At 41.3% G+C, this 24,929-nt stretch overlaps 1 protein-coding gene across 1 annotated transcript; it reads right to left on the reverse strand.

Annotated features, from left to right (window-relative positions):
* Positions 1-1,575: 1,575 nt before the first annotated feature.
* On the reverse strand, positions 1,576-24,924 carry kif16bb (kinesin family member 16Bb). The gene is given in 23 exon segments (XM_034152296.1): positions 1,576-2,257; positions 2,259-2,970; positions 3,498-3,993; positions 4,702-4,792; positions 5,596-5,769; positions 8,836-8,924; positions 11,300-11,340; positions 12,618-12,755; positions 12,855-12,906; positions 13,043-13,162; positions 18,912-18,956; positions 19,038-19,103; positions 19,223-19,398; positions 19,545-19,655; positions 20,080-20,230; positions 20,489-20,631; positions 20,715-20,830; positions 22,849-22,943; positions 23,702-23,842; positions 23,939-24,027; positions 24,099-24,193; positions 24,264-24,288; positions 24,882-24,924. Coding segments are annotated over 23 exon segments (3,537 nt in total). The 3' UTR covers positions 1,576-1,929.
* Positions 24,925-24,929: the final 5 nt, after the last annotated feature.

Genomic DNA, 24,929 nt, shown 5'->3' on the forward strand with positions numbered 1-24,929 from the left:
TTCCTTTAAAAAGAAAACATTAGTGAATCATTGAATTGATGGGGTTGCTATATGCATGCAGAATAATAAGGATTGACTCAAAAAATATTTAGCCCATCAACAGCTAAGCAATAAGAGAACTGACTGGGTCACGTTCATATTCTTCCAAAGGAGAAGGTAAACAAATTATCTTGTTATGTGCTGTCAACGACGGTGCGTATTAGGGCCGGAGAACCCAGTGGGAAATCACACAGAGTAATGATTAGAGATTCAGAGCCTGCCAGTGGGTCTGTGTATCTGCTGTCTGAGAGTGAGCACTTCCCCTTAACCAGGCGGTGCTCATCCCGAGCTCCTGTCTATTTCAGATGCAGGGCAGTCAGTGAACTAATGGGATAGCCGATTTGCAGTGGTTTTTCATTTGGACAGAAAAATAAATTCCTAAACATTGAACGATGACAGTTGTTGAGAAATAATTCCTTGTTAGCATTAGGAGATTATTCAAACCCCTCGGTTTACATTCCAGAATAATTGTCTCACAAATAGCACACTGAAAGCGCCACGTGATACAGGGGAGGCGGAAAGTCTAATGAGATACAAAGCCAGCTACCTTGAGAATTAACAAAGTCACCAGCCCACATTCAATATGGCATGGCAAGAGCAACCACTGATACATTTTGTATTATTAATAATAGTGTTTTATGACACAGAATGAGCTGCTGAACTCCAAATACTGAAACAATTCATTGCCTCATCTGCCGAAAAGACAAGATGCAGTTAATTAAAAACTAGCACTTACTGTCATCCTAGCTCAATCTCCATGCTACAGGGTGTGATGCTTTTCATTCAGACCAATTCTCCATTTCTCACGCTGGAGCAGAGAAGCAGACTGATTGCACTGTATTGTCCAGGTAATTTTCCAAACTGTATGGGGTCTCAGTCAAGACGTGGAACAAACAGTCTTTGGCTCTGATTCTCCCAATGTGAATCAGACTTGGGTTCTTTCTAAGAGATGTAGCAAGCTCGTCAAGCTATTTAAAACATCTCTCATACAATGAACAAGCTCAGTCCTGGAATGAGACGATGTTGACTGGCAGGGATGAATCCATTGAGAAATTGTGCAGGTAGATACTGTGTGAGAGGGGGCTTACCTTGACCTAAGATTGACTAAGTGTGGAGCTTGATGATAAGATAGGAATACAAATGTATGCAGAATCCTAGATACTGAGGAGGAGGCTGCAAGTAAAATTAGGAGCCAACGCCAAAGCTCACAACAGAGAAGAGAGTATAGAAAGAAAGCCTGATGGATATGATAGCAAAACAACGTATTAGACAAAGCCGTGAAATGCATCAGACCCTGAATTCTTTGTTTTTGAGCTAAAAGATCAACTATCAGAGCTTATGGTAAACACAACTAAAGAGCAGTATTGGATTTAGCATTCTTTTATTTAAACAAAATACTTTATTTAGATTTGTCTATAAAATATTTGAAATTGGGAACATCTTGACATACACATACAATTTAAGTAACCATTGCAAGGAGATTATTATTATCTATCTATAATACCTTTTTTAAATGTTACAATACCCATGAAACAAACAAAACCAGTACAAACAGGTTTTTAATCCTGAATGTCAAGATAATTATTTATAACATTAAACTGACAACCTTTGACAACAATAATAATAGGGGGCTAATGGTTAAAGAACAAAAACAATACAAGTACAAAGAAATGTAAGGGGTTTAAAGATAAAAGTGCTAAAGCCATGTATTATTAAAACGACAAACTTTAAGAAAAACAAATCAAAATGGAAACTTCAAAATAGTTCATAGTTTAACTGTCATTTAGCAGTGAAGCTGTCCTCTGCATTGTCTGGTTGGGATGCACTTTTGCTCCCTGTGATTGAGAGTTTTCGAGCCGGGCTGTTCATTACTGGCTGTTCAGTCCTTGATCAGACATTTGACAAGTGCTTAATCAGGAAAGCGGCCTCAGAGGAGCAACTGAAAGTTAATTTCCACACTTCGGCTTGCGGAGATGAATTTGAAGCGTGTGCAGACGGGCTAGCTGCCTTAGTCACGCTTTCAGGGTGACCCCTGCCCCTCGCATTTGCCAAGATTACATCCAGACTGACAGCACCGCACTCGTCTTTATCATGCACCAGCACGCAGCACACATCTGAGCACTGACGGAGAGTTAAGTCATTGAATTGGGGACGGCAGGGCTCTGTCCTGACAGAGCGTGAAGTCGGGTGAAAGACAGCATCCTCCTGCACCATGCCGCTGGGTGTCAGTGACTAAAAGCTGGGTCAGGGGCTCAGTGTAGTTATTGGAACTGCTCCGCACCCCTACACCTGTGTACACCAGTATCTGCACTTCGCCTAGAGATACTGCTCCTTCTTCCATGTTACAATGGAGAAAGTACACCAGATCAGCAAGACTTTTCTGAAACTGGCAGCAGACCTTTAAACCAGCATCCAGCAGCAGGTCAGGTACAGAAGCCTGCCAGTCTAAAGACAGCATCATCAGGTCTCCATGAAGCAGCGGGTGCTGAGACACCCTTCTGTCCCAGGGGCAGATAACACCAAGTATGGCCGAGCACAGGTATTTGGTAAGGTTCTGGCTGTGGCTGTGGGTGTAGACTCCCAGGATGCTCTCCTCTGAGGAGCCCATCAAACGCAGACTGTGGCCTGCTAAGCCTATCTGCACCTCTATCAGCTGCACCAAGGGGAGCTGATGGAACATAACCAGGTGCCCGGAGTCAGCAGTCAGGGTGAAGAGGCCGGTCTCTGCCAGGACCAGGAGGGCGGGGCGAGGCTCCGGTTGGCTGCACTTGGCAACATTCAGCCAATAGAGAGCTAAAATCTTCTGGGAGTTGTGCAGTGAGGTGGAGATGAGCGTCTGACTAAAGATTTGTACGTCGTTTGTGTTGTGGACATTTATTGAGTTCTCCCATGCCTGATCTTTGTCTTCAGGTGAATGGATGAACTGGGTTACTGATGTGTTTCACTGGTAACAGCTCTGTAGTGAGTGTGTGTCCTTGTTTTACATGAATATCAGCTTTGTCTTGCTCTTGAGGTAACTGTAGATCCTCGATACTGTTATTCCTTGTCGACGTATCATTTTCTGATGCGTTAGTATTTATGCAGCTCTGACTTATCTTGACTTCTTCATGCTGAAGGTATCGAGTGAACTCCGTGTGGATGTGCTGTGTGATAGAAAGATCTTTAACCATGGGGAAAATGTGACTATCCTTTACCAGAGAGAAGACCTTGCTGTCCTTCACTACAGACATATATTGACCCTCCCTGACCAGAGAGACAACATGACTGGACCAGCGGGCCCCAACATGCTGTACACCCTCTTTCCTGACATGCTGCAATACTGAGGGAGAGCTCCACAGGAGACGCCCTGCACCCTGGTCCCTGGACCAACCAAGTAACTCTGCTGACCAGAGAGCCCAGCCCAGAGTGTTGAATAGAGGCTGCTGCAGTCTCTACCTCTGTTGTAAACCCCTGCAAACCTCCAGATTCATCCATCTCTGCACAGCCAAAAAGGCCCTCGAAGATTGTTTTCTCAGGCGGACAGCGGGCTGCCTGACTGCAGAGGGGCTTTATGTCGAGCTGAGGATGAGTGCTGTTCTGTGGGAGGACAGACGTGGAGCGAGTTCCTCTGCTGCTCTGCAGGTGGGACATGCTGCTTAATGAGCTCCCACCAGATTCAGGTCTCTCCTTGTAGCAGTCAGCCACGGCGCCTTTGATCTTGTTAGCATTCCCCTCTGGCTTCGTGCCACATCCATCACCCGGGCCCAGGACACTTGTCTGCTGGAGGCTGGCATCCCCTGACCAAACCTCCTCTCTCACTTTCCTCCGTGGCCACTCAGACATGAGCCCCGGCCCTGATTTATGACACAAGTCCCCCTCCTGCTCCCGGCCATCCCTGGTGCTTATCCCATCCTGTAGTGTGTCTCTATCCATCTGAATACTGGTGTTAGGGACAGGATCTTTACCAGGTATGACCTAGTTTGAATTGTGTAAATGGATGAGAAAAGGAGAAACAATGAGGAAATAAAACTTCTGTACAGGGCATTTCAAAAAAGTTCTAGTTAATTTATGCAATGCACTACAAAAATAAGCACTGCCATTGCAGAGAAGGAATTCAAATAACCATTTCATTCAGCCCCATTTAAAAAGGCCTCTTTATTAATGTATTCAATTATATTTGAATACATAAATACATGCAAAGGAACATTTTGTGAAAAACATCAAGGTACATGTATAAACAGGAGTACTTCAAACGTGTTCTCATTGCCATGTGCGTTGGTAGAGTGACTGTCATTTAAACCCTATTACACTTTCCTGTAGGGGTTTCAAGGAAAATATGTGCATATTAAACAAACACAACAAGCCAAGGGAAAAAGTATTTCATGCCTCGTAAAAATCTGTATTGAGCTTGGCTGGAAAGGGGGGTAGGAAGGTATTGACATTTTCTGTTTTGCAAAAGACTAAAGGGAATTGTACTTCAGTTGCACAGTGACTTGTTCAAGACTGCAGAACACATTTCTTACTTTTGCACACTCTACTTTAGCTCATTCAATATCTTTAAAAATGATTACAAGTCATATAATTCATGCAGAAAATACCCATGGCTCATTGATTAAATCCTTATTTCATTTAGATCTAATCAAGAGAGGGATTTGTTTGGGAAATTAAAATGTAAATACATACTGCATTGATGAGCTTCTCTATTGTGGCAGAGGTTAGACAGCTGTGTGGCACTATGGACGCGGCTGTCTCTGCAGACTGCGTTTCCATCTGGCTGAAAAAGGACACAGTGAAGCGACAAGAATTAAATAATATCTTTTCATATTCTTTTAGAGAACAAAGGTTGCGTCTTGATATGGGGAGGTGTGTGCACAATACATCTGTGTTTTATATGCCTATCCACGAAGCCAGCCTCTTTGTTTTTAAAAGCTAATTTAATTATTTGCTGTGGTGGGACACTGGAGACTTCAGTTTGCAGCCAAAAGACAAGACTGCACAAACCCCAAACCCCGCCCTCACAAAAACCATCCATTAGATTTGAAAAGCAAACAGCCCAAATGGCTGGATGAGATTAGAGCCTCTCTACTAGCTGTGAAATTAAATAGAATGTGTGCATGTTGATTTGAGGATTTACATACAATTCTCAGCACTCTAGAGGGGGGAGCAGAAACCAAATATACAGCTCAGAATGATTTCTGACAGTAAACAGAGGCTTTGGCTCAGCGCTGTGTTGCGGCAGCTCGGTGAGGGAGGAAAGTGGGAGCGCTAAAGCATTGACAACATCAACAAGAGGGATCACAGGCCGGGTCCTCGTGGTGATTAAAGGATTTTTTGCAGATCCTGAGGATCAGTACAGAGGATGTCCTGCACTCGGCAGATGTTTGTCTGCTCGCATGAACAAATTGAGGGAACACTGATCTGAGATTTCTAGTCTCAGAAGCGAGCCACATTTTCTTGATACCATTTTGCTCTCATGCAGAGGTTTACAGTGATCTTGCTGTGGAATGACTGCTGGTACACAAACAAGGATTCATTAACATCACCACAGAGAGCACAGTTCGCCTCCATCTAACTCACCCGTTGCCAGTCTCTTCCATCTCTGCCCCTGTTGCCTTCCTTTCTGCTCTCGATTGATGGGGAGCCCTACTGTTTTTCTTTGAAAGTCTTTTGATGTCCCGGTTGCGTCTGTTCAGGTTTTCTTGGACCTGCTGCCATTCCACCTCCTGCTGGTTGAGCTTCTCTTCCATCCTCCTAGTTATCACATCATGCATGCACACCCACACAGATTTCACGGAGAAGTCCTACATCCCTTCATCTGCATCACATCTCATTGCATACATTTCTGGGTTATTTTATGAAACTCCAACCCAGATATTTGAAAGAGACACATGGGAGGTTGACTAAAAAGCTTTAAAGTAAAGTAACACAAATATGAAAAAGATAATCACAGCCTTCAGAGCAACATTGTTGTAGGTAGGCTTGCTCTGTCTGCACTAAAGCTAGAAGCTGGAGGTGTGGCACAGGAGCTCCTAGAGTGATGGATGTTAACCAGTGTAAAAACACAATTTCAGAAGATTCCAGCGTCTAATAACAGTCAGAAGGCGGCAGAGAGTAAAGTCGCCACTTGGCCTTCTGGCCGGAGACGGCAAATACTGAGAGGGTTGTCAGATGAGGGACTTTCAGAGCTAAGGTGGCCATTAAAAGCTGCATGGGTCAAATGCCAGCTAGCCTGCTCCATCACTGGGAGCTCTCAGAGTCCAGACTCTGCCGTGTTTGAAAGAGCAGTATTTGAACTTGGCTCTGGTTACACAGTCCATTTGAAAAGGAAAGAACACAGTGGACCGACTTTTACTACTGCACATGAGTGTGTCTTTTGCGGGGTCATGAATTAATGCACATTGCAAAAGCATATGACCTCGCAATAACAGACAAACCAAGCTTTCTTGACTCTTCTAGGAGTTTCCATCTCATGTTTCCAAAATAAAAGCGCAATTGAATTGGTTTCCTACACCTCATGCTTAGAGGCAAGGCTACATGAGAAAATCTGCAGTCAGCTGACATAAATGCTCCTTGACATCTCATAAATAAAGATCAGTGAATCAAACATCTGGATAAATATACAAATGTGAAGTTTTGCAATGTATTGTTAATGCAGCTAGCCTTTTTCCTGTCCCAAATCTCTAGTGAGCAAGTCTGTGATCCAACTGATGTAGACAATAATAGGAGGCTTGCTTTGTTGCAAAGGAGCAGCCCCTACAGCAACGGTAGGTCTGTTCAATGATATCTCCTGTCACTTCCAGAGCTGAGCAGATATCCAAAGCAACCATTTGAATGTAATTTTCTCTTTTTTTTCCCACTGAGGCTCATTTCCAAGATGATCGGGCAAACTTAGAGATCAATTCTGTCCTTGCTGCAAGGGATTTTATGCTACACGGACAACAAGCAGAACAAGGATGGAATACATATCCAAGCAATGAGAAGAATAAAAAAAAAAAAAAACCTTCCCTCTCTGCCAAACAGATGATTGTACAGCATGGGTGAGAGGAGGTGGGTGTTTAGAGGGAAATTAATAAGCAGTGTATTTTGCTAAATGTGCTATACTTCCGTATTTGCCTCTGTGTATATGTACACTGCAAAAAAATAAAAATAAACGTATCAGTCCTGCTGCTAATCTTCCATCAAGCTGTCTCAGTTTCTGTCAACCACAGACTCCTGACTTCAATTCTTCTCCATCTTTTCGCTCACTCTGCGATACCGATTTCACACATAAACCAAGTGTTTTGGACACAGTGATGATGAACACAGGCTATGTGTTTGACTAATTGGGGCCTTGAAGTTATCCTCCAAACACTCAGGTATTTACGCCTCACATACAGGTAGTGTCAGACCAGCGGATCGGGGGAAACGGTTCCAGGTGTCGGACTGAAGGCAGTATGAATCACATGAGCGGAAGCGCCACTTTTCGGGGATACTGCAATGAGAGGGAAATTACATGTCAGCCAGCTCTACACGCTGTAAAACATCAGGGAGGGTTATCAGATCATGAGACTCGGGGTGTTTGCTCACTTTCTTCAGTAGGTGGTGAATCACTAGAGAGTGAATTGGATTTTGGGCACTAATTCAATGAACACTGAGTCACTGACAGATCAATGACCTGTCACACAGTTCCAAGGCAGTGGCAGGGTATAAAGATCAGTCACATTAACACAGTGCCTTTCAGAGTTTGGTAGGCTGTGTAATAAAAAATAATAGTGAGGAACCATAACTGACAAAAGAAAATATGTCACTGTTTGTTAAAGATTTTTATGTAACTATAGCATATTTTTCTTTTCATATATATATTTGCTTAATATTATTCATTAATGGCAATATCTAGATATAGGTTACACAAAGGCAACTAAAATATGTTTTTGCCCAATACAAAACACAAACCTCTACACTTTACCTTCAGCCAATTGGGAAAACCAAATATTACAATTGTACACTAAGACTAAGGTTTAGGAAAGCATGATTGAATCACTCCAGACATAATAGTGTCAACACTAAACTAACAAAAGACTTTCCGTATTAAATATTACCGCAGTATGACCAAAGGCATTTTGCACACCTAGAAAGTTTGATACATCGAAAAAAACAGCTCAAATTTTCAAAAAGGGCATTTTGTTTTTTATATATTAACCACATGTGCAAGATCTAAATGACTGATTTAAAGACATGAATTTAGTGACATAGAACAACAATTATATCAGGGGCTTATATCATCTGCAGTTATCACTAGATGCTGAGACACTTAAATGTGGACTTTGAATGGCTGCTATGGCCATAGCTGATGGTATTTCAAAAGAATGCAGATTGAGAAAGAGCTAATGTAAAATGGATCTGGTGGGAGTGTAGCAAAACGAATTATGTAACTTCCCATCAGTACTGCTGCTGCTTCTTCTTCTTCACTCTGCATTTTAGGAGTTTAGGGGAATCTGAACTTTAAGTGCACTGCAGTAATTTTGGAAATGGGACACAGGGTAGTTCCCTACCTGCAAAACTCAAGGCTTTTTTTGGACACGCCCTTGGGCTGTAGAAGTGGAGTTTGCCTGCTGTGTTTTCCACTGGCTCAGCATTAAGCATCAAAATGGCTTTTTTGCATGTTCCCAGCTCTCCTCACAGAAATGCTGCCATGATTTATGGCTTTGATTTGGTCCATGCGCCCGATGAACATTGCTCAATAAGCAGGCACAGTGTGGAGATTGAGGTGGACAGGGTTCAGTTATGCTTGGGTCACTGAGAGTTGAGAGCTATTACACATGTCTGCATGCGTCTCACCCTGGGTTCTGCAGCATCGCCTCGGACAGAGTCTCTGTAGAGTTGGACATGTCAGTCAAGGGCAGGCTGAAGGCAGACGGCAGCCCGCTCTGCAGACAACAGAATGAGACAGCACTGTGAAATGTAAATCTGGCAGTGTGAGAAGAGTGACAGCTGCCTGTGGTTGATTTGCAGTTATGCGATGATTCAATTAATAGTATATGCTGTATGTCTTCAGTATTCATCACACTGTTTTTCACAAAATGTAACAGGATAGATTGAAGAGCTTTGACAAAATTAAGAGGGATGTCAAAATCTAAAATCTAGTTAATCAAAACCCTTCCAAATGAGGGCAAACGGCATGAAGATATTACATATTCCTAAAATGAAAAAGCACCTTTAATATATAACTAGGTCCATTTTGTGGTTCTGTAATATTCACATTTAATATTTAACACCGTTAGACTGCCATTTGCCATTTGAAATATACCGTTTTAAAACCAGAGTTACACAGGGCATTTTCAGTCTGCTGGCATATTTTAAGACTGAGGAAATGTAGAACTCTTAAGACCATCTCATTTGAGATCGATGTTAAAAATGAATGACAAAGACTCTTCTCGAGACCACAGCGGGTCCTGGATGTCTCCACTTTATTTGGCTGTAATGGTGTGCAATTTTCAATAATGCAGAGAGCTGTCAGAAAACAGAAGTACAGCTGTGTCTGTAAAATGGTTTCTGAATACATTTTGCAACATAAAATGTTATAAAGCAAGAGGAAATGCTTAAAGGAGACAAGATTAGAGTTGTAGGTCAATTGTACCAGACTGGAACTTACTTTTTAACATACAGGCAGTTTGAGTGTGGCAGCAATATTTTTCAGATTGTGCAACTGCAAATACAAATGCTCACTCCTAGTTTCGACAGAGTTTTTCCCTCTGCCATGAAGCCGAGTGGTACAGCACCTAGGAAACAGTATTTGTATGCACTTTGTCTACCATATTTGGAATGGAAACCTGCATACTGGCCTCTAGGTGTAACCTGCTTGGCTAGTGCTCCTCTCACAGACACATTCAGTTTCTGTGGATGGTTAATCGAAGTAGATTTAGAGTATCTGACTGACATAACTGCACTTTTATTTTCCTTCACCTGATTGGGCTTGTTTTTAGTACTTTTGGGAAGATTTTGTTTGGAATATCCTTTTATCTTCATGATGTAGGTGTTAAGAAATGGACAACTTTACAGATACTGATTTATTTAACGTCAAATAATTAATCAAACCCGAAAAATACCAACAGAAGTGATCTTAAGAGTGGAGATGGTCTTCAGTTAGAGATTTGTTTCTATTTATCCATTTACCATATAATGCTAATGTGATTTGATACTGTCTAACAATAAACATGTACTTGACCTGCAGCACACAAGTAAAATGTGTAGAAAAGTTCCTTTAGAACAATATATACACAAAATACTTCTAATCTGCAGTGACCCTACCCCTGTTTTTTATTCTTCATGTGTTCAGAACAACTCCGGGCGTCTGCCTCTCGCCTATAAAAACGTAGTAACCAGATGCCGGATTGTAAAAAATGGCAGACATTGGGTTGAGAAAAACATAAATATAGTTGGACAAAGCTTGTTTCCAAACGAGAGTGAATCTGAGGTTGGTTTGCAACCGCGAGCAAACACCCTGACCCATACAGCAGTGATGTGGCTTCGAGTGTCATTGCAATCTGTAACCAGCAAATCCTACTCCTTCTGCTTTTAGTCTGTCAAGCACACAACCATTGTATTATTAATTCAACCACTTATACAGTCTAACTTAAGAATACTTAAACATAAACAAATTATTGCAGAGGAACACTGGTTGTGGTTTCTTCAGAAGAAAGGGTGCCTTCACACACAATGGCTCTTTAAAAAACACATGAAAGTGAATGAGAGCCAAGGGGGAGCTGTTTCAGGCTGGGCAAAAAGCAGCGAGTTTTAAAGTGACTGCACCTGGCTTCCTTTCAGAGAGAGCTTCTCTGAGGTCGAAAACAGTTCAATATTTGGGAGAGATTGCTTGCTGTGTGCAGGTCTGGTGCTTTTTTATGAGCCAATTAATCAGAACAAAAGGAGTAGAGTTTAATGCTAAACAGGCAAAAACAAGCAGCAACAGCCGAGAAGCGGGCAGTAGTTTGTATTCTGATCAGAAAAAACCTGCATGGATCACACACTGGCAGTGTTATTGTGGAGTTTCTGATGTGGAGCGAAGTGTGAAGTTCAACATGAGCCACGTTTGCTGAAGAAAGCAACTATTACAGCTAGTAGTTATGGAAACAAAGTGCATGTTGCTGACTGGCTTTACACAATTAACAGGAGAAAAGGCAGCATGTTTTCTGAAAGAGGCTCTCAGCTATACAAAAACAGCAGGATGGCATGAAGAAAACACAATAGGACTGTTTGTACCTGAAGTTTCTCTTTGAGCTGGGCAGCTTCAGTCGGCTGGTTAAACCGGAGTAAAGTTCCACCTCCTAGCTTTGGTGATATCACCTAGAGGGGACAGGAGAGGAATAGCATGAAAAAAAGCAACTAATTTAGTGGCTGAAACTTAATATTTGCAGCACCAAACATTGAATTATGTAATACACTGGGAGAAAGACTGGCAGAAGTAAGAAACCTTCAGGAATGGTGCTGCAGGTCTGCCAGGTAACCTTTGGAGGTGTGGCAGTATCTATAATGCATGAAATCACCCTGCAGTGAACTGTCTCTGCACTGAGCTTGAGGAAAAGTTGACAAATTGCATAGAAAGTTCTCCCAACATTTTCCTCTGTTGAGGCAAAGTAAATGAATTGCCATGAAGAACCCAATCCCAGTCTGATTGGCAGTGACCTAGACCAGGGGGATGATTTACCAGAGAAAATGGTCCCAGGGAACTTGAGGAGTCTTGTAAAGCTATAGAATTGAAGTGATATTAAGGTTTATAAATCAGACTCGCACTCATATGGTCACATCCACAGATTTTCTTGAGGTCTCCTCTTCATTCCTCACCTCCGCACAGCAAATACTAATCTTGCCACTACTAATGACTTCTGACGAGTGACAAAGCACCTGAGAGGGCAGCCTGTGATGGATTCCAGCTGCCGTTGGACTGAAAATTACTATCATTTGTTCAAGAAAATAGCTTCAGATGCCGCCGTTTCTGAAGGGGATATTGGATAAATTGAAATGGTTATAAAAGAGACCAGCGTAGCCAGGCCCTGCGCCGCCTGGTTCTGTGTGCAGTTATTATCTCTGGAAAGCAAAGCAGTGTGGATGAGGAGGTAGTAAGCGGGGAAAAGCTTCCAGCCCCGGATAGCAGGGTCTGCTCAGGGGGGCAGGAGTTTCAGCTCAGGATCGGCTCTGTCCTTTCAAAGGTTAATGCTCTGGCCCACTTCAAACCTGTCGGGCCTATCAACTCCATCTGCCAATTAAATGGAGGGCCTGAGGCTTTGTCTGGAGCTTTGTCTGGGGTCCCTCGCCCTTCAAAATATTTAGTAAGAGAAATGGCATCTGCCCTGTGGAGAGCTGTTTTCACAATCCACTCATGCCCCAAGTGTGTGCTGCCGTGGGGGTGCCAGGGACATAAAAGTGGATTTCATTTGCAGATGTGATGCAGTGATCTCATATCACTGCATTCAAAATGGATGAGCGGGTTACTGCGTCCCACCAGCCAAATAATTGGGAATCTGAATGAGAAATCTTCATTATTACAGGCACGCCTCCCCCCCCTCCCTTCAGGTTCATTAAAAAAATATCAAGAGCATATTATTCTTTGTAGAAATACTTACCCTGGGTCAGCTGGCAGGGCTCAGTTACCACAGAGCCGTGGACTGAACACAGCGCACCATCCCGCGGGATCAGAGTCACGGTCCCAGCGCGGTTCTCCAACACACAATGTTCACTGAGAAGCCCAGGACCATGAAGCACTACAATACAATTAAAAATGAAAGCATAGACATACTGCTAATTATCAGTTTAATACAGAACACAGCTGTTGGGAACATATCGCAGTATCCTTGACTCACCAATACCCTGACTGCATGAGGCTTCTTCACTCCCAATCAGCGTTTTGCCCTCCTACAGCGAAGATTAAAAGGTCATGATACAATATGCAAGCTGTTTGGCAATTAACGGAAGCAATAGACCTTGACTGGTAATGATTTGAGACAAATGTTGAATAATTTGCGTATTATGTGAAGTTCAAATGATTCACTTTCAGATAATACAGGACGATTCCACCGCTGAGCATGTCTTCATCAATGCCTATCAGATGAGGCAACTGGCAGCCCAGGAGCACTCCACTGCCTTTCTTCTTCAGAGCCACAGTCTCCTCCTGCAGTGAATATACCATGGAGGGGAACAAACTCGTTCAATAGCCTGTAGCAGGAATGGCACACAATATAAAATAAAAATGCTGACAGACATTTAATGGCAACCAGCAGAAAACTGTATTCTTTATGACTGCTCTTCCTTGTCTGAAGGCCAGGCAGAATAGCGGCGTTCCAACCATGTGTCGCCGTGAAGCGGCAGAGTAGCTAACGGCAAGAGAGACACCATAAATCATTCAGATTATGGTGGCGAGAGTCGAACTGTACATTGTGTTCAGCGAGCGAAACAGACGCAGTGCTGCCGCCCACACACACATACACACACACACACACACACAATGGGTTGTATAACATGCGCCATTGCCTTTATGGAGACATAGCCATCAACATTGCATGTGAATACTCTCGATAGTATGTCAACTTTAGATAACAGCAACAAACTTCAGGTAGTTGTGTGTCATTTACAATGTGTCTGATGGGAGTATTGCATGGAAGGTCAGACTGAAGTGAATTCCTCTGCCTTGGAGGCTGAGGGAAAATCATGTCATGGCAAAAAATGAGTATTATTTGTTGAGGACAGTGAATAAGTGTACTAAAATTACTCATTATAAAACTATTTCATCGGGATTCTTTCATTTCCTCCAATAAAACATGGCATTTGTTTAACATAAACGCCAAATCTTAGAAACAGAGATTCAATGTCTATATTTCACACATGGGCTATTGATTAAATAGTGACACACAAGCAACATTACAGTTTCATGAGAGCTCAAACTTGCATAAAAAGAAAAAAGAAATCATTTCATACTGCTTGTCCAGAAACCCCTGATAAAAAAGGTATTTAATGGTGTTACAGCATCTCTCTACAGAAATGCGATAAGAGGTAGATAAATTGATTTAATCCTTGAAAGCCATTTTTAAAAGCACAGGACAGCTACACTTAAACCTCTGATCTGCTTCACTGCCTCCAACAATTGTTGCGGAGGAAATGTAAAAGCCTGAGTCACACCACCTTACAGCATGCGTGTCTGTCAAGGGGCGATATTCATTTAACTTTGTATAAAGAAGTCATTTAGTATTATATTTGTATTTCTTACTAGCTTTAGAAAATACCAGACAGGCAGCAGACAGAATGACTTTGTTGAGCAGTTCATTTGCCAATTATTCAACAACAGATTAAATACTCAGCCTTCGACAACCTACAGGGTTCAAAAGGCATTCTGAATTAAGCCATAAAAAGAAACTCAACTCTCGAGGCAAAGTGTTAAGGCCGCTAACCTTTTCCTCCCAGGGCAATGGCTGTGGTTCAATAACCCAGAGTCTACCCAAGCACGAGTGGCCCCTATCAGAAGTATTCTTCTGTTAAGCTGGTGGACTAATGCCTCACATTGCCATGGATTATCATAAGTACCTCCCCAAGAGGCAGAGCAGAAAATCTCACATATGGAGGATTCAGAGGCAACACTCTGCATAAACTAGTTCCCCTCTCTTTCAACCTCCTCCTGCTCTCCTTCGTATAGATTGGGCGGTGAAGTGAGAGACGTGTCCACCACCAGCAACACCTCACTCATTGGCAGTTGTGAGAAATCCTTTTTTTTCCTAATGAAGAAGGAGAGACATCGACCCTGGCCCCTGTACTTAATTAAAAGGGATTCTTCACAGACTTCATTAAAAAGGTAAGGAGCAGCCTGGCAGATTAATGCACTGTGTCACTCTCCACAGACATCAGGAACAGATGAGATCTCCCAACATCCACACACAAAACAGAGAGAGTTGCTCCTCACCACACCCAGTCAGTCAGTCTCGTCTGTGCGGGTGACACAAAGAAGTCTGCTTTGAGATGGAGGCAGCTGGTGAACGTACTGTAATTAACTGTGGCCCAGACCAGCAGCCAGTCTCGGGCAGCATTTAGGCTCCCATTAAAGCCATCATCTGTGGTTGTGCAGAGTTTTTAATGGATTTTTCTCAGCACTTTGACAGTTCAGGTTCCTGCCTTTATTAATATGCAGTTCAAAAACACACTATTCCAACTAATCCTTCTTTCCAGACTGCCCATCAGCCTCGTTAAGTGGAGCAACTCGCCAACAGAACAGATAAGCAGCAACTGAACCCAGGCATTTCAATCTTTCTGTTACATTAAAAAGGTTAATTTCCATGAAAGAGCTGTATTTATACCCAATAATATTGCTCTTTATAAAAGTTCAAATGAAAGCGCATGAAGGGAAAGGCAATTACATGGCCAGCTTTTTAAATGGCATGAAGCCTTATATTCCACAATGGTAACCAACAGAGAGGGATTGGCATCTTATTAACAGCCGTTTCCATTTCTTACTCGCCCCTTTATGTTATTTTGTGGTTTTTTTACATGTGAAAACAGAATCTCAAGCAGAGAGTTGTTGTTCTGGCCGTAGTGTGAATGTTCTGTGTAATTAGCTTGATATGCACTCTGGACATCAGCATGTTGCCATGCATGCAGTTTGTTTTAATAACTAGAGAGGGATTAAACTCAATAAAACGATCTGGGCTCCTAATCAGTTAATACATTCTCATCTATGTGTCCCATTCAACTCATTTCAATATATTATTGAAATTGTAGCTGAGTTGAATTCTTATTATCTGTGTCATTCATTTGTTTGAAGAATGTGAAAAATTGACTGGGTTGTTATTAGTAGAATTTATATTTGGGCCTCAGTTGGAGATGTGAGTCCTTATGCATGAATGGCATGTATAACACATGTGCTCGCCATGTGCATTTCAGACATGGCCAGATGATTTCTTGAATTTAATTTAAGAAAAAGTCAATCTAGTTTGGAACTGACTTTTACTGACATGTGAACAATCAATAGGTGAGCTGCTGATGAGAATATGTAAAGGTCTTGAAATGCAATAATGACCTGAAAACTTATAACTGCTGACAGTATGAAGTAAATTGGCATTAAACAGAGCCAGGCTGAGAGCATTCAAGGCTTAAGTTGCGTCTTTGTGCTGATTGCAGCGTGTTTGGGAAGTACAAAAAACACTAAGATCAAAGAAACCCCGTTTCATTTTATCTTACTGAAATTGAGGTTCCTCCCACCACTGTGTTATAAAGGGGAACTGAAAGAGTGGCTGGGGAGCAAACTGCACTCGTGAAGTAGAGCTACTCACAAAATCTGTGCGTGTGTGTGTGTGTATAACCCTGAAGTAGAACAACATTTCACTTTACTCTCTTCCTGCCTTTTTTGTTCTCTCAATCGGTCGCCGTCTCTGTCTGGTAAGAGGCTGCTGTGGAATCCATCTCATATTAATTACTTTTTCTTTCCCACATGCCCTGTAACCAATCTGGGAAGCTGACGATGAATAACTTTGCATTCTAAATCTGCTTTGAATACAGAATTCAAAACTCTGTTTACCCCCTCTTGGTCAACTTGTCTCCTTCCGGCCCAGGCAGAAATGTTCATCTAGCTCTCAGCAGCAGCATTTACTGAATCAAACCCCCCCAAAAATATGAGAATCGAAGAGTTGAAGAAGAAGAAGCTCTTAATTTAATGTGTTAGGTGATGTAGAGCGTGCAATATGTATAGCCCCATACACAAGGCCATTTGTTAGGAAGAAACTACTTTAAATAAATTCCCCAAATGTGATTAAGGTTTTGTTTGGTATGTGTGCTGAATTTTGAAACGGCCACTTCAAAATGGGGCTGGATGTGCTTCTCTGTACCGAGCTGAGCACATACACCACCTCTAACGTCAGTGCAGAATGCAAATGCACAGCAAGACAAATGTCAAATCCATAAAGTCATTCATCAAACACTTAGACTTTCGGCCACAACAGAGGGCCTTGCTGGTCACCAGTACAGTGGCCTTTTTTGCCCCGGTGTCACGTTGCATCGTGCATCATAACAGGTGCTTCTACATGAATGGGCACAGCTCTAAATAAGGCATATTTTTCATCTCAGCCAGCAGAGATGGATGATGTTGCCTCCGAGCATAAAGCCATCAGTGCTTGACCATGTGAACAGATTTACAACGCTGTAACTTGAATTAATATGCCGGATAGTCAGAAACACAAGTGCCATATGTCAATAATCAAGACCTTTTCATTAAGAGCGCCGACAGCTGCTAATGAGTTCAAATACACTGCCATTAATAAAGGGCTGTCACGCCACCCAATGTTACCTGTGAACCACATCATACAGTATCATAATGTTACAAATCCAACACGCATACTGTATAGCCAACATTCATGCGTAGGACATTTTAATGTCTTACACAATGGCTTCCTAAATGTGTAGCTTCACTCTGCCATTCTGGTGCAGAAGTCAGAAATGTACAAATCTTTCCATGTCCAGGAATCTGCTAGAGAGAATGATCTGCTAAGCATGTACGATCGTGACAACATTTCTCTGCATACTTTCTGACTGGCACGCTTCAGAGTTCAATGCATAATGCAACAGGCTACTTGGCAGAGTACAATGAGTCCCAAACAGATGACATTTGGTGTTATTTGAGAGGTTGGGCACAAATTCAACAGGAGGAAATTTGTTCCGTGTAAACTCTGCAGTTGGCACACAGAGGAATTTTTTGTTGCAGCTCGGGGTCTTATAAAAGATGCTGCCACCCTGTCCCAGCCTTAGAGACACCATATTGGGTTGAAAGAGAAGGCACGTCTGTTCTGTTTTTCTTTGTCAGTCTCCCCAAACACTGTCACGCACACTAACTTCACGATCATTACAAGGACTCAGCTTTTGGATGCCATTTAAACCCTAAATAGATGGGAAATTAAATTTAAATGTCAGGTCGACTCTACTCTCATTAGCCTTTCCACTCCATGAAGTGGCTGTGGTTTACAAGACTTGCAGTGACACCAGCTGGTAGGTTGTCTTTACTGCAAGCGGCAACATCTGTCAAAACTGCTGCTGGGAGAATTGTCGCTTTGTTGATTGGTAACTGTTAATAGATTTATATTATATCTATATTTATAGAGCAAACCTTCACACTTTATGTACTCAGTAGTTTCTATTTTACGTGCATATATCCTTCTGTACCAATCTTCAAAAGGAATCAGTTTTACATGTTTTTATTTTCAAATAATAAATTGCGGTTTGGACTTTGACATAACTAAATTGGGGCCTAGAAAACAAAGCAGGCAACAAAAACGTAAGCAACAAGGGCACCTAACAAACTGCCGCTTTGAGAGAAACAACAACGCTCCAAATAATATAATTGAATTGTATAAGTGTAGGTGGCATTTTATTCTGAAATGTTAACCCATCTCTGTTCACAAACAAAATTATAGATGCCAAACAACAGGGTTTTGCAGGAAGTCTTTGGTTGTCTTTAAAGTAGTAAGAAAAAAGTAATGTATAAAGAAATCCTAGTTATCCTCAAGCTCATTTCAAAGAATCGAAGCAAACAGAAACCTGCTTTTGTGGGTCAAACTAACTGCTGTTGAATAGGTCAAAGGGTATTTGCACCAAAGGTTACTTTTCTTATCTCTTTTTTAGTAAAAAAGGGTTGTAAGAGGAGTTTATGTCAACAAATGTGTGAATCAAACTCAGGATAAAGGTATTGTGGAAGTGCCTGGATGTTTTGGTGGACGTAGTTATACATGTAATATAAATAATTACAAAGAAAACATGGATTTGTAGACATGGTTAGTTTTTTATGATACAACAATGTGCCTTTGGGCAATTGTGCATCTTTTGTGGGAGCAATCTCTTGTTTTTGTTTTTCTAAAAACTGTTTTAATATGATATATTAAATGTTGCTCTACCTGCAAAATACTGCGAGTCTCGCCACATTTGCTGGTCCACATTTGCTGGTCCAATAGCAGGTGTATTGTTTACAAAGAAAAACATAAAACCTCCCCCACATTTCCGTTTGGCAGAGGATGACTCACCCTCGCCTCATTCTGATGCAGCTCCTCCTCTACCTTCACAGAGGAAGATGGCTCCACACGGGAAACCTGGAGAAGTAGTGAAAAGACAGCCAAACCTACATTGTAACCTTTGGATAAAACACTGTTAGCATTCATATTGCAGTGTGCTCAATGGCCTTTTATGTGAGCTTGAACATATGCAGGACCTGATCAGCTTCTTCTAGTAGCCCTCGGAGTCTGGAAACCTCTGCCCGCAGCTCTCTGATCACCTTCACGTTTTCATCTTAGTTCACCGTGCGAGAGTTCACTATGTTTTTAGCTCGGCTGGCGTAGCGCAACGTGCTCAGGGTCTCCAGGTAGTTCACATTGGCGGGGGAGATGGCTGCCACGAGGAGGGAGGAGAGCACACATAAGATACCATATGATTATGTGGAAGAAGATATGAGCAATGAGTGGGATGCACACTTGGGATGCACACTTTACTGGAAACAGCCTGAAATGTCTTGGTGTCAGGTGGAGTTCACATACTTGCGATCATAGTAGTCACAGAGTTTCCACCCAGGCTGTCTTTCAGTAGCCATGTCAGCACAGAGTCTCTGATCTTCTTTTTTGTTGACCGACCTCCCACACTAAGTTCAGCTGGAAGGTCACACAGAGAGAAAACACTGATTCAGACAACTCCAGTAACAAGTGAACGTTTTTCTCAAGGTCTATAGATAAATGTTTTGGGTTGCTGGGTATGAAGACAATACATTGAATTGCATATGTAATTCCAGATATGAATTTATCAAGTCAAATTTTACCTTCAAATCAATATTTGGAATGAAACCTGACATCCAATTACAGAATAAAGAAACAAATAAAACTGCATTTTATTTTTAAAAGAATGGATTGATGAGAGATAAGGAATCATTGTATTCTATACTAGGTCAGCAGTTTTATCCACTAGTCGGTATGGTGGATGAAATTGCTGCCTTCGCATTAAATTATTGATTGGATCGGCTGAACACTAGAAGAAGATGGTGTGTCATGGTGTGTCAGTCCTGCTGTAACTGACATTTACTCAGAGCAGAGATCACACTTCCCAGGATGACCAGGGATTTGTTGATGTTGGCGCCTTCCTTCAGCCTGAAGTCTGCTCTCTTGCTGCCTGCCAGGTCCACCAGGTGGATCTTACTCAGCGTCTCACGGGGCACCTCCGCATCAAACCACGCCTGTGGCATGAAATAACACTACTGAGCCATCCCCAGTTCAAAAGAGGCAACTACACATGGGAATACTTGTATGCGAAATGGCAACAGTGCTAGACTTTGAAGATGAAATAAACATGTTGGAAATTATCAGTACATAAAACAGATAAACAAGGTTAATTAGAGCTCCTATGGGATAACTTTTACGAACACCCAAAGAGTTTGCAGGAAAACTTTTAAACTGACAACAAGAGACAGCAACGATGCGCTTAAGCAGCTCACCTGGGTGAACCTGATGGTGAAGATGCCGTGGGAGCGGCTGCTCGCGCCGTTCATGCCGGTGCTGGCTGTGGAGCGGTTGGCATTGCCGAGATTTATCAGGTCCTCCATGTCATTGTGATTGTGAACCAAGTGCTGGGACAGATCTACAAACAAGTTGTAATCTGCATTAGATTTTCCTGAAGTTTCTACAAGAAGACATAGACATAAGGTGGCAAATAAAACATACTCTCTACATAGGGTCCATCCCTGGGGTGCTCTCTCACTCTCAAGCCTCCATATGTTGGTATAGTTTTCTTGATGAGAAGGTCCTGCACACATTCATTATAGATCTCCAAATAACTGGTGCCAAGACAGAAAACACAAAACCAAATACAATCTACGAGATTGTACACAAGGCCACAGATTAATGAAGGTTTACAGTGCTATTATTGATGGCAAAGCACCAAAAGGAGAACAAAACAAATTGCTATTTTTCTTGTCTCTATAAAGAGATGCACAATAGCTTTAAAGACAAATTGTTGTGCATGCATTGCTCTCCTTGCAATGGCAATGAATAAACAAACATTATGCAAAGTATGTTTCGGCAGAGCACTTCAATCAATACTGGGTGTGTGCAAGAAGCAAAAGGACTATTCTGAGTGGCTGACTCAAAAACAATTGAAGGCATGGAGCAATTAGGCTTCATGAAAGCGTGACACTGACAGAGCGATGGCACTCTATTCTGAAACAGCTTTATGCCATGAGATCACACACATCCTATCACAATATTCGTATTAGTTTAATGCTTTAAATAGCATACAATCATAATAATATCATGCACCAAATGGTTGATAATGTGTAGCCCTATGGAGGATGTAAATGATCAAATAATAAGTAAAGCCATATAATGAAACAGTCACTAAATACACTATATGTGAATCGGGTATAAAAAAGCAATTTTAATAATTACCATATCCTGTCTACTAAAACCAAACATTCAAATAACATCTGTGTTTTTAATCTTATCTGCAAGATACAGGTGATTATTATTATTTGGAAAGTAATGTGTAACTCACATTTCTGCTGGGTATAAACCAAAAAAGAAAATAAACTACAAACATATCAGCTGTAAGATGAAATCAAACAATACTTTTCAAACTATTCAACATTTCTCAGGCAAGGCTTGGCAAAGCCAGACAGTTAAAAACAATTCTACAGATGAATAAAACCCAGATAATGTGCCAGCAGCACACATGATACCAAATGGCAAAAATAATACTTTCGCAGTAGCTTGATGGGCTAAAAATCCTCAAATTATCTCCCAATATAATCATTTAGAAGCAGAGCTGGGACATTTAATAATGAAACGGATATTGCGATGAGTCTGTTTATTATCTGGGACTTAGATTATTGTAATAAAACCTTAATGTTGTCTTTTATGACAAATGGTCTGCATTATAGTTTGGTCGAGTCATTTTCTGAAGTGAAGTTAATGTCTTTACCTGCTTCACCATCATATGATATTTAGATCATTCCACCGACAACAACAAGAACAACAACAGGGAAAAACAGCTCGTTACCTAGAAAAGGACCTATCTTTTAGATATGTTTCACTTAATTCTCTCGTTTTACTGTCGGTATCAGCTGGAAGGAGCACAATTGTAATCTACATGTGTGTACTCATTTTTGGGTGGGCACACATTAAATGCACTGCAGTTTAATTTTGAAATAATGAAAAAAAGACAAGTATCTGATTCTGCTTTTTCTTTGTTTACTGGCCATTTCCCCAATTGCATCATAGAGCATAACGAACAAAGGTAGGCCTTACTTTTGTATTGAAATTGCAATATTGACATGTCTATATCCAACACAACATTACCTCTTCACATTTTTCATAACAAGATAAATGTTTTAACTTGTGTACTCTCAAATGGCATCAAAGAAAGCCAATTGAACTCTGATCCCACATGTTTTTTGTGTGGAGGGCAGACAAGACAAGCTGACATGCTTTTCTACATGATGTTTGCTTTTGCTTTCTGATTTTTTTGTATTTCATAAATGATGAGCAAAAGAGTTGTAGTGGTGCTGAAAAAGGCTTGCAGTAGCAGTTTCTTAACCCTTACATTTAAAGATCTGCAGTTACATCTTCAAGTTTATCATTTTGATGATCAGAAAATGAACATAGCTTCGAATTCACTTCCATTAACCAATTTTTCTTGCCAACTCTACATGCTAAGTACCAAAGAATGCACATGCCCAACCCCTGCTGCCAGTCTCTAATATTGAATGGGTAAAATACTCTCCTGAAGTCTTTTTGAAGGTTTGATGTTTAATGACTAAAGTGCAGAAGTAGATAAGAAGTATATAAATGCATGATGTTGACCTCTGTACGGAAGGACACGGCATCACTCTTGGCTCTACGAGATATCTCACTGAACAAGCCCTCACAGATCTGTGGGCTTAAACCTTTGTCGTTCTGGGACATAAAAAAAAAAATGTTGTTAGAGGTTTTTTCTTTTTAGAAAACATTAGTGTAACAGTGTTGTTTAAAATTACAATTTCATTTTGCTCCTGTTGTGTTTTCTAAATGTAGGTGTGTCTTTGCCATTACCTGACCTCAACTCCGCACATGCAAAGAGTGCTGAACAACAGATCATCTGATATGGAGTTACTGAAGCATAAAAGCAATTCCACTCTGAGCTGCATGCCCTCTTGTTTTAATTACAAAGTAACAGATAGAAAGCATTAAGAGCCATATATAATTATCTGGGATGTTGACAGCAGCTTTGCTGATGACCTTGCACAAGTCTCCTGGTAGACAAGCAGAAAGCTAATTTGTTATGTGAAATGTCCATTGCCTTGCAAGGTGAGGAGAGAAAAGCCGTGGTATGCTGCCCTCATCACATTTTCTGATTAGTGGGGAGAAACATGGAGATAAATGGAGAGACTGGGAGGGACGTCTGATGAGACTGCCATCACTTTCTAATGTGTTGAGGAGTCAGTGCTATGAGCCCACCGGGTGCTAGAGTATTCTGCAACGTAAGCTCTGCAGTGAATTTGGTGACATCCTGGGTGTCCCTGAAGATTGAGGGTCTAATTTAAAAAGGGCACATTTGAGATGCAACTTGGAAAGCTATGAATGTTTGTAGGATAGCTACCTTTCAAGATACATTTTTTTTTAAATGACACATTAACCTTGGTAAGAGTGCTGAGAAAGCTGAGAGAAGGCCTTACTGCGTGACCCATCATGGTGTAGGATTTTCCTGAGCCTGTTTGGCGATAGGCAAACACACAGGCGTTGAAACCATAGACTATATAAAGGTTGAAACCCTCAAATGCAGCTTTCAGGACATCAGACCCCAAGTCATGAAAAATCTGATGCAGCAGAAAAAAAGTTAAAATATCACTTAATTGGCCAACAATACAGTACTAATAATTCAAATTGTTGAAACTGATAAAGAATAAATAAACCTTTTCCTGGGATGTGGGTTTTCCTCTGTCGGATGAATCATATGAGAAATCATATATAAAAGTCTTCACTTATTCCTTCGACTCGTCCCCTCGATTAAGTGAAGGCTACAAATTCAAATACACAACATTTTTAAAATAAAAACGTTATCAATTGCAGTACAACGAAGAGTATTTTTTATATTTAGGCCTACCTTGTAAATAAATGTGGAGTTTCCCTTCATGTGAACTATCACCTTGGATGATAACTGCTTTTCTCTGTGGAAAAGTGAATGTGAATGGCACTAGAGTTTATCAAGGAGAAAATATAAGCAGTTTTTTTAATTACCTTTTGTTCAATGGACGAACTCGGACTCCAACAGAACACCTCAAATGGCCAGTTCTTTCAGCCAGTCCTCTCCAAAGAGAAGTTGGCCTTCAGTGTGAAGGAATCGCCGTGAGCATGAATGCACCTAATTACCTCACCGTGCCTGTGCTCACTTTCTCGATACACTACCTTATGGGCTTTTCCACTGCAGAACTTAGTACGGTTTAGTACGGTTTCAATTTTTCAAAGTTGAAAAAAATGGGCAGGCTGTATTGTAACAACAACAACACAGAGCTCTACACACATCAGATGCTAGGTTTTAACTCCATATTATGTTAATGAAGCAATGTATAAGCGTTGAACATCGACGTTAAATTCGATTTGAATGTTAAAGATTACACAATTAAAATGCTTAATTCAACTTCCCATATAAAATAATTGTATTTGTCCGGGATGTTCCAAAAAGCAAGCATTAAAAAACACGATTCACCTGTAAAAACAGCGTCCACGCCTCACAAGAATGAACCTTTAAATATACAGTCTTAAATGTACGAATTTGTATGTATTTGTTAGCACGTTTTAGGGGGACCAACTGTATTTTCAAAGGGAATCTGTTTTTTTCGATTCTTTCTTTGTAACTTGAACACAGCATCGTCGTCGATCCACGTTTCCCATGATGCATTGTGA

This window comes from Trematomus bernacchii, unplaced genomic scaffold (assembly GCF_902827165.1).
Source record: "Trematomus bernacchii unplaced genomic scaffold, fTreBer1.1, whole genome shotgun sequence".
Lineage (NCBI taxonomy): Eukaryota > Metazoa > Chordata > Actinopteri > Perciformes > Nototheniidae > Trematomus > Trematomus bernacchii.